This window comes from Montipora foliosa, chromosome 8 (genome assembly GCF_036669935.1).
Source record: "Montipora foliosa isolate CH-2021 chromosome 8, ASM3666993v2, whole genome shotgun sequence".
Lineage (NCBI taxonomy): Eukaryota > Metazoa > Cnidaria > Anthozoa > Scleractinia > Acroporidae > Montipora > Montipora foliosa.
In genome coordinates, this window is record NC_090876.1 from 8,223,803 (window position 1) to 8,234,796 (window position 10,994).

Genomic DNA, 10,994 nt, shown 5'->3' on the forward strand with positions numbered 1-10,994 from the left:
ATGCGACTTCAATGGCAGAGCCTATAATTTGACGGTAGGCATTTCTCAGCATTTGCGAGGAGAACATTGGTGGCACTTGTTAACCTCGCTGAGACCTGTTGCCAAAGCTTTGAGCCCCCCTGTCATGAGATATGAAAGGTACTAAAAAGCTCATGCATCTAAAAAATGTCCTGGTGTCCTTTAAATAATGGTGACATAGTTCTAGCATAAGAGTTGTATGCTCCAGGTTGTTCCCGGCTGTTGATATGGGTAATTTTGTCAAGACTTGGCTGGCTAGCAGCAAAGGTGTGAGTGCATGCTTACAACTAGATAGGGGTTCTGATGCTACAGATTGGGACATACTTGACCAATCTCCCAGAGAGGCTCTTCTGAAAGAGGTTCCAGATTTTGCCACTGTAAATGCCCAGGTTTTGCAGATCTGCCACTCATTTTGTATTTGCTAATATTAAAGAATGCAGCAGTTGAATTAACATGTGATAACAATGTCAACAGGAACGGAAAACTAAAACAGAAGTACTGCGTAGAAAAGTGTGTCCTGTCATGCATTGTAACTTCAGTCATAATGATAACTATTTACTCCTTAACAATTGCACAACAAAAAATTCATGAAACAGAGGTTTCCTTGGAAGCTGGTCATCGGCGATATATCGCCATCTGTCTGTCAGATTTTCACTCAAACTCTTTTATTAAAAAGACAAGAGTGACAGTTTCTTACATTGATTAGTCCCGAGGCATCTGCTTGAAAAGTTATTGAAACCCCTGCATTAAGGGTTTAAAAGCCGGTGGTAGAAGCTGAGTGCATGGAATCTCATTTTCAGGGCTTTATGATTTACTTTTTACAGTGTATGAAGGTGTTGGATGTCAAAATTGGGTGTGCATCTGGGTCAATCCTGGGCATAAGTGAGTAACAAAGAACCAGATCCTACACACATTAGACAAACTACTCAAGGATAAAAAAAAGTCCAAGTGGTGAGTGTAACTTACACAATTTTGGCTTGTAAAATTAAATATTAATTGAATGAAAATTTTCTGAATGTTTTTTGCAGCCTCTTTAAGGCATATCTAAGGGAAAAAGTTCAAGTTGCCACAAGCGTGTATTTTGATGAGAAGGATTTTGCAAGAACTGAAATCTTACATGTAGAGGTATAGTCTAAAGAGTATTACTGTTTTTTCAGTTGTCCAGGCAATGGGATTTGCAAGTCATTGTGACAAGTTCTCTTTTTCAAAGTTGTCATCTCCAATCAGTTTAGTCTAGTTCATGGAATGTTTGTTTTAAAAAACCAGACATTGGTCACTTTTTAAAACTATTTCAACTTCTCTTCTCTTCGTATAGGAATTATAAAAAAGTTTGAACATGTCTATTTCAGCAAGCTTAAGTCAAACGGAAGAGTCTTTGCTGTTTGTTGGTGAGTTTTAAAGTGCCTCTTATGTAAAAAATACCTTTTGCTTATTTTAAAGGGGTAGTGTCAGTGTCATGGAGTGTAGTAAAAACCTGAAAAGCAAAGGAGACCTGTTTACTGATGGCAAACAAAAATGAATGGCCAAATTTACTTCAAAATGGCTATTTTAGCTCAAAGAAACCATTCTTAAGTGTTTTTGGTTATGCGTAGCCAAGATTAATTTGAATGCCAATTTGAAAGCAATGTGTAACGTTCTTAGCTCCAAACCGTGAAGGAAAACTGATGAACCACTTCAATCAAGCTCTTACGAGGTTTATTTTAACAACCCGCTCTCAAGTGTGTGGTTTTGCTAGTCACGTGACCTAAGTACAATAGCACGGGGAGACCACTACACCTTTCCTTTCGTAAAAAAAAGAAAAGAACCGAAACTAAAATCTACACAAGTTGTAAATTGAACTATGGCCCTAGCTAAGTTGGCACTAAACAACAAACAAACAACAAGTTGGCAAACTAACTAACAAGTTGGCACTAAATGAAAGTTTAACCAGTAATAACAACAACTATACGATTGACTAGAACATGGCTCTCAAATAAAGTTCCTTTCTTTCAAAGTCCAGTTGGTTTCAACAACAGTTCTCTCCACTGATACACCTTAACTTTCAAGTGCAGTCCTTTAAATAGCTTGGTGGCTTTGAAACACGTCCAGCGCATGTGATCCTGTGCTGGCCTGGCTGGGGCTTGTCAGACACTACAACTTCCGGTTTGCTTGACTGATCAGGTTGTCCAGTGTCAGTGCTAGCTAGGCTCTTGTAGATGAAACTCTGTTGCGCAGGAGTCCGTACAGTTCGCTGAAGTAACTCTTTGCGGCTGAGGTGATGGGCTGATTTCTGGTTCATTGCGTTCGAAGGGATAGAGTGGCTCCTTGCTGCTGCGAAGGTGTCTGCGATTCCTGCGGAACATTCTACCATCTTTGGTTCTCACATTGTAGGATCTCACATCTGTTTGGTCCTGTACCACTGCCTTGAACCATTTCTGTGACCTATTGCCAGGTTGGGGTGCAACTCGCACTGTCTCTCCTTCCAGGAGGGTTGGAAGCTCTTTTGCATGTTGGTTATAATGATAGGTTTGCTTTGCTTTCTTCTTCAGTATTTGATCTCTTGTTGCCCCTGTATCTGTGGACTGTGGTTTCAGCAGTACTTCCGCTGTTGGCAGCTGAGTTCGGGTGCGCCTACCGAACATTCGTTGCACTGGTGAAGAATTCATTCCTTCAGTGGGAGTGTTTCTCCAGCTTAGCAAGGAGAGGAAGAATTCTGAATTGGACTCTTTGGCTTTCTTGATCAGAGTACTGGCAGTTTTCACAGCGTTTTCCACCCGTCCATTGCTCTGTGGGTATCCGGATGAGCTGGTTATGTGTTCAGTTCCAGACGATTTAACAAAATTGCTGAATTCTGCAGAATTGTACGGTGGTCCATTATCACTGTGCAACTGATTTGGGATCCCATGGGCGGAAAAGTGCTTCTTCAACTTGTTTATGATAACAGTTCCTGTCTTGCTATACAGTTGGTCCACCTCAAAATAACCTGAATAGTAGTGTACCATGCACAGGTAACTCTTGTTATCAACTGTAAAAATATCAGTTCCTATTTTCTCCCACAGTCTAGAAGGAACTTCATGGCAAATTAGTGGTTCTTTGGGTTGATTGCTGGGATAATCCATGCAGGTGTCACACTTCTGGATGAAGTCAGTGATTTCTGCATTCATGCCGGGCCAGTACAGCGTTTCTCGCACTCTTCTTAAGCAACCTTGCACGCCGATATGCGACTCGTGCAGCTTCGCCTTGACCCTTGGTCTTAATGTCTGAGGTATGATACATCGCAGTCCCTTGAATATGATGCCATCATGTACCGAAAGCTCGTCACGGAGTTGGAAGTAGGGATGGATGGCTGCTGGGAGTTCCTGCTTTGTATCAGGGAACCCATCCACAATCGCTTTCTTGAGCGTTTGAAGGGTTTGATCACAGGCTGTCTCCTTCTGCAATTCTTTGAGTTGGTGTTCTGGCACTGGAAGAAAGCGTGTGGCATGGATGTGTTCCACTTCTACTTCTGTTGCTGACCGCTCATACTTTGTGAGGTAAGCTCTAGAAAGAGTGTCCGCTAGTAGCATATCTTTGCCGGGCTTGTAGCGGATCTCGTAGTCATACTGCTGCAGACGGAGTGGCAAGCGCTGTAATCTCTTAGGTGCTGATACTAGAGGTTTCTTCGAGACTGAGACCAACGGTTTGTGGTCAGTCCATAAAATGACTTTGCGGCCGTAGACATAGTTGTGGTTATGTTCCATACCGAAAACGTGTGCCAACAATTCTTTCTCAATCTGCGAGTATCTTCTTTTAGCCGGAGTGAGCGCTCTACTAGCAAATGTAACTGGTTGACCGCAAATGTAACTGGTTTGACAACCGCGTCTTTAATTCTCTCAAAGGCGTCTTCCTGTTCATGGCCCCAAATCCACTCGGCATCTTTATGTGTCAAGCGACGTAGTGGCTCACACATTTCCGAAAGGTCTTGCAGGAACTTTGACAGGTACAGTACTTTACTACCCAATGAATCTCTGCACGGCTGGCACATCATCTGGGCGCTCCATTTTGACAATTGCTTCAATTTTTCGGGGATCAGGTTTCAGTCCGTCCTTTGTCATGACATGGCCAATGAACGACACTTCGCTGCATTTCAATTGAAACTTGTCTTTATTCAGCTTGATACCCTTTGTCCTGCACCTGTCCAAGAGGTTCTTCAAGTTCAGGTCGTGATCCTGGTCAGCCTCTTCGTCAGTGTCACCTTGACCGATAATAAGGAGGTCATCTGTGATTTTGTACACCCCCTTGAGACCCTCAAGGCATTGGTCAAGCTTCTGCTGGAAACATTCCGGGGCTGGGCTTATCCCATACGGCATGCATACCTCATCGGTACCTTCCCCATGCTGTCTGGAAAGTCGTCAGCTTACTCGAAGCGTCATCCAATTGAATCTGGAGGAACCCAATGATCCTTAAGGTCATTTTTGGTGAACACTCTCGCCTTAGACAACTCTGGCAGGATGTCATCAATAACTGGCAAGGGATAATGTCTCCGCTTCAGTGCTTGGTTTAAGCGCTGTGGGTCAATGCACACTCTAACCTTCCCGCTAGGCTTCTGCGTTGCAACCATGCTTGATACCCATGGTGTCGGCTTGTCCTCTTTCTCAGGTACTCCCAAGCTTTCAAGGCGGTCAAGTTCCTCGCTTACTTTGCCTTTTACTGCAACTGGAACACAGCGGGGTGGCATTACTACTGGCGGGACTGTCTCAGCTCGTCAACTTCTAAGTGTAGTTTTCCTTCAATCTTGCCAAGGCCTTTAAACAGGTCAGCATACTCTGCTAGAACTTGCTCTTCGGTCAGACTATTGATGCTGTCTTCGATAATCTCAGGTGTTTGGTGGTCAGGCTGCAGGATGTTCTGGTGCTGGACTACCAGGTGGTTTATTTTCTGTGCTGTCTCAGCTCCCAGTAGAGGTGCGAAGCCATCCTCGACTACAACAAACTCTGCTACATACTCTGTATTGTTGCATGGGTTTCGAATGTGGACTCTTACTGTTCCTAAAACTCTCAATTTAGACTTAGAGTAAGTGATAAGTTCTCTTTTTGTAGTCTGAATTTCTGTGTCGTCTGGGAGGCAACTGTGGGGCAGGACATTACAAGATGCTCCAGTGTCTATCTGCATCTCCACTGTCTTCTTTCCAATTTCCATGACTGCACTGATTTGCTTCTTGCTGTGCGAAACACTATAAACTTCTCCGGCAAATGAGAGAGCCCAAAGTTCATCCTCGGATGAAGTTGGTGCATCTTCGTGTACCTCATGCACTCTCAGCTTGCTCTGCTGCAGGTTGCTGCGGGAAGGGGCTTTGTTACCAGGCTGTATTTTTTGTGTGCAGACATTGCTAAAGTGGTTTTTTCCCCCACACGTATTGCAGGTCTTTCCGAATGCAGGACACTCTTCTTTCTTACGCTCATGTCTCCATCCACAATATTTGCAATCTCTCATGATCATTTCCTGGCAAGCCAGCGTTTCTTCTGAGGTTTGGCTGTGCTCGAAACTGTGGCTTCGACTGAGGCTTTCCATTCTTTGATTTATTCAGATAATTTACGGTGTCTGGACCATGGCTTGATATCTCTTTTAGCTGGCTATTTGCCGCTTCGGCTGCTCGGCATTAATCCATGCATTTCTCCAGTGTTAGCTGCGATTCTTGAAGTAGCTTTTTACGAAGGGCATTATCAGAAATTCCACATACTAGCCTGTCTCTGATCATTTCTTCTTTTAAAGAACCGAACAAACACGTATCTGCCAATGTGCGGACTGCAGTTGCATAGGCATCGATTGTCTCGCCAGGCTCTTGTGATCTGTTATTAAACTTGTAGCGTTCGTAAATAGTGTTAGTTTTACCTACGCAATAATTGTTCCACAGCTCTAAAACTTTGTCAATGCTACCTTTCTCTGCTTTGGAAGCAAAGGGTAACCCACCGTGGATCTCTATAGCCTCAGACCCAATACAAGTGATAAAGGTGGCGACACGGTAATCTTGCAGTTTCAGATGTAAGCCTGTTATTGTCTCATACGCTTTCCATGTTTGCAGCCAGTTTTTCCAATTTCTTGCCAGATTTCCTCGAAGTTCCAACCTTGGCGGCAACGGAACATTAGAGGTGAAGACTTGCTGTGTGGAATTTGAAGTCAGTGCTGTGCTGCTGCTTGTTGTTGGTGGAGTTGTGTTATTTGTGCTGGCGTCCATATTTGGTGTGGGTTTCGTCGTGATTTCTCATCAAAATCAATCCAAATTCAACTAAATGTGAGCGAAATCTTGCTGTACTTCTCACTCAGAAGTTTCCTTCTGACACCATGTAACGTTCTTAGCTCCAAACCGTGAAGGAAAACTGATGAACCACTTCAATCAAGCTCTTACAAGGTTTATTTTAACAACCCGCTCTCAAGTGCGTGGTTTTGCTACTCACGTGACCTAAGTACAATAGCACAGGGAGACCACTACACAATGTTGGGCCTATGTTTTCAGATACTCCCTTTGGATCTTAGATAAATTCCATAATAACTTAGCGTGACTTATTTTTCTCGTAAAATTTGATACATTTTAATCAGTCACTGCGGTGATACAGAGGCAAGTTAAGAATGAAAAATCACTGAAAATTGATTTATTAAATTTATGGTCGAAATACATGTAAAAGGGATAAAGGAGTAATTCCCATGATACAACCCATTTAAAGACCTTTCAAAATGATGAAGAATGGTATTTTCTATTTTGGAATTCCTTCTTTGACGTTCCAGAGATATTCAGGTTTTTGTTAAAAAGTGATGATGTCACAAACATTGCAAAATGACTGTAATGAATCACAAAATTGAGAATATCTCTGAAAATATTGGAGTAATGATATTCAAACTTGGCACCAGTAATGTATGGCACAAAGTGACACTCTTTAAGATGTTGCCATGGCAACAGTCTTGTTCCCAGTCCCTTTCTGCAATGAACCAAATATCTTGGACTTTTAACAGATAAGTACAGGCAGATGGTCAGGCTTAAAACACATGTGCTGCCCATGTTTTACATCTCTGCTTACTGGCAGTGGACATGCCTCATCACGACAATAAATGACAAAATCAATCCTAAGTTAAATAGATGCTGCAGCAAAAATGGTTGCCATGGCAACAGGAAGAGGGTATTGTTTTTTGTCAGACTTGATGTAGGTTACTGTTGCCAAGTTTGAACAACACCCAAGGCATCCAATATTTTCGGAGATATTGTTAAATATTGTGATTTATTAGAGTCATTTGCAATTTTTGTGACGTCATTTTTAAACAAAAAAAACTTGAATATCTCTGGGACGAAAGAAGGAATTCCAAAATAGAAAACACCATTCTTCATTATATTGAAAGGTCTTTAAATTAAGAAAAAGATATTTTTCACTTCATAGGCATAGATTACTTTTCTTAATGACATGTCAACACCAACAGTTTAGGTCCACTCCATAGGCACTTTAATGTGAAAATAGTTTACTTTTCTTTATGACAATCCAACACCAACAGTTTAGGTCAAAATCACCTGGCGTTAGACAGAGTAAAATCTCTAAGTGGCCATTGTAGTAGGGAAAAGGTTGATGCTTCTTGAAACCCCTTTTTTCCCTAGCGGCTGGTCAAGAAAGCAATTGAAATAAAAGAAGGAATGGGCAACTACATTCGAGAGTTTTCTGTGTCTCAGTTTAACAAGCACCACTCAAGACCAAAGGTATTTGATGGGCTATTTGCATTGTCTACTTTTTACTGTATGCTGTTTTCTTGTATCAATGTTTACAAGGTGAATACATTAGAACTTTTGTTTTAATTGTCATACACATCATTGCGATGAATATTATTACAATGTATTATATCTTATTATTTCAACCTTTTTCTTCCATTTGAACATAAACATTAAGCATACAGTTAATTGAAGGTGGAGTTTTGCTTAACAGCTAATTGCTGTCAACATGACACATGAAAATTATTCCAGTTTTATTGTCTTCATAAATATTCTCTTTAGGATAATGATAATGATAGGATAACAAGGACGCCAAAGTGTGTAAGTGCATGGAATGGAACTTCTAAAGGTAGGCACATGTCTATGAAGACTTTATTATTGTTATTATTATTATTATTATTATTATTATTATTATTATTATTATTATTATTACATTTTAATTGCAGGAGTTTTGAAATCACTGTTTTGTCAGTTTTCTATTCATACGATTATTAATAATTATTATGAAAAGCCCCTCTCTCAGACTCGTTTTGGCCTACCTTATCTAGTACATCATAATGAAGACTGAGGCATTTGGTTGTTGGGTAGTTTAAAGCAAGCTGAAAAATGTCCTCAGGCTGTGGCCACGAGGTTTGTACATTTGGGTGGAGTTTCAGTCCATCTTCATCTGACTGAGAACATTTATCTCCAGCTGCTTTGGTTTTCATCCACCATCAAAACATTAATTTTTAACATTATTTTTAAGTAACTCAGGGCCACAGGTAAATACATATGGCTGTGGTTCTATGGTTTGAGATCAGGCAAACAAATGGCTTCAAACTTAAGCATAAGCACCATTTTTTAAAACTGTCCTGACACATTGGCTAACAAATTGACTGGAGTATTGCAGGTGAAAATCATTGAAAAACTTCATTTGAAACTTATATCAAGGTGTCGTGAAATGAAATTAATGAGTGAACAAGACTGGACCACTAGATTAACCAGCAAATTCACTGGCCGTGTGCCCGATTCTAGGTACATGTACATCTACTAAAAAATACTTTGACACATGGGGTGAAAAGAAAACCATTTGAGATAATGCACTGTTTATGGTGCTTTAGTTCTTAAACATAGGTAACTTCTCTGGAGAGTCAAGAGTCAGATGTTGTGCTTCGGCATCTTGGGCACCTGACTTGTTTTCTGTGTTTTGGCCAACAAGTTGGTAGTGTGTTGGTTATTGTTGGTGACATCTGGGCAAACACATCAGCCAATGAATTGGATGATGCGTTTATAGCATGAGATTTCTTACCATTACCTATCATTCACATATGTTCATAACTCATCTTTTGTCCCAGGAAACCTACAAACCACGTCGAAGGTATCGCAAACTAGAATCCATCTCCAAACGTGATAAAGAAACAAGAGTTCCAACAACACTACTGGAGTCTGGTTGGTAAGTACATAAGCAAACACAAAAACTCTTTAATCAACATTGGATTGAGACGTATCCCAAATGTTTGGTTTAAAGGAGCAGCGTCACACTATTTTAGTCAAACCTCAAATCACTAAAAGATGTCCTTGCATCAGTGAAAACCAAAAAATAATGGTGTAGTTTTGTTGCCAATGACCATTCAAGTGCACTGAAGCTATTCTTTGTTGTTTACGGCCAAGGATGGAGAAGATGGAAATGGATTGAAACTGAAAAAATAGGCCAGGACATGCAGTTCTTTCAAGTTTTACCTCCAGAAAGACACCAAAAATTAAATACGAATAGATCTTTGTGCCATAAATATATTTCATATCTTGTCAGTGGGTTGTCAGGATAGTTGTATGTGTGAGCTTAAATTCTAATTTAATTAGATTTTTACCCATTTTTGACCTAAAAACAGCAAATTAAGCGTGATAGTGCCCTTTTAATTCCTACCAGCTTTTCAAAGGGGCTGTGTCATGGCACTGCAGTTTATTTTGTGTAGTTTAACCATTTTGTGTAGTTTTAACAATATTACTCACCCCTACTTGCTATGCAACTTAATGTTAAGCCAGAAAGTACTTTTCTTTTAAACAACTCAAATCAAAGCTTTGTGGCAAAAAAAACGTCAATCAAGCATACAGAATTTAAGTTACAAACAACGGAGATAAACTTTGAAAAACTATTAGGCTGAACAGTTTTCAAAAGTCCCAATCAAAATCCATTTTAATCTTCTCCAATTTTCCCCATCCGTGCCTCCTTTTGTATTTGCTGTTTTATTCAAACCTTGCTTCAATGTTTTAAGTAGTTATTTTTTTATTTTTATGTTTGGTTTGATTTGGTTTCCAACTCCCAGTCAAGAGACTGGTTATAAAACCGTAAAACCTTCAAACGCGAGAACAATGTTGTCGCAATCGATGTTGAACTGACTGTGACAGTGCACAATCTTTTGTTTTCACTTCGCACGGGTACTCAAATTAGTTGCATGTAATTTAATCGAAATATTTGATTGGTTATCTTTTCAAAAAAGGTGTGTTTTGTGCACCGTCAAGGCCAAAAATACGGACAAAAACATGAAACAAGAAGACTTGAGAGTTTCATAACCATTGCATGAACTATAATTTTATATGCTTTGATAACACAGCTCCGTTAAATTAAACTTTTTATCAACAATTTGTAAATTGAGTTCAAGTCAACAGATCACACATTCACATTACAAAGGTGATCTCCTCTTAGGGCGGTGCCTACTAATTCAGAGGTATTTTTGCGCGGTTTGCTGAATGTGCGGGAAAAGCAGATCTTAACAAGTGTTATTGAAATCCCAAAAAAAAATTGGGGGTAACCACGCATTTTTCGAAGATAATTAATCAACAATGTTTATAAAAAGCTTTAAAATACAAAGCAATGTATGGCGTTCTTTTCCAAATTGAAGCTTAATTATCTCTGAAAAATGCCTGGTTACCCCCAGTTTCCTTTTTGGGTACGGAAATACTAAGTTCTGCTTCCTCCGCACAGTTTTGAACCCGGCGTGCAAAAATATTCCTGTATTAATAAGCACCAGCCATAGGAAATCCCAGTATCTCGAGATGCACAGAACGTATTCGCAATAACAATAGTAGGAACCATCCTTAACCTGACGACATGCAGTCCAACGTTTAAATGTTGGTCAACAAAATGTTGAACTGTGTATCATATACATGTAATGTTGGATGCTAAAGTTACAAGCCATTCAACAGACTGGAAATTGTTGAAAAAAGTTGATGGAAATAGAGATGAGCTATGTTCTGTTCAACAGGTTTCCATTACTTGAACATCATTCATCAA

The 10,994-nt window shown here is 40.1% G+C and overlaps 2 protein-coding genes across 4 annotated transcripts in view; both read left to right on the top strand.

The window, feature by feature from the left end:
• The window catches only part of LOC138012963 (coiled-coil domain-containing protein 93-like), a 298,808-nt gene that overhangs the window by 7,165 nt on the left and 280,649 nt on the right, over positions 1-10,994 (top strand).
• Positions 1-10,994, top strand: part of LOC138012966 (coiled-coil domain-containing protein 93-like) — a 53,496-nt gene that overhangs the window by 4,548 nt on the left and 37,954 nt on the right. For all 4 annotated transcript variants that reach the window (XM_068859915.1, XM_068859914.1, XM_068859912.1 and 1 more), the window contains exons 4-9: positions 843-969; positions 1,047-1,143; positions 1,334-1,406; positions 7,616-7,714; positions 8,006-8,072; positions 9,058-9,155. In XM_068859915.1, coding sequence (XP_068716016.1) covers positions 8,058-8,072; positions 9,058-9,155 — 113 coding nt within the window. In that variant the 5' untranslated portion in view covers positions 843-969; positions 1,047-1,143; positions 1,334-1,406; positions 7,616-7,714; positions 8,006-8,057. The remainder of the gene's footprint in view (positions 1-842; positions 970-1,046; positions 1,144-1,333; positions 1,407-7,615; positions 7,715-8,005; positions 8,073-9,057; positions 9,156-10,994) is intronic.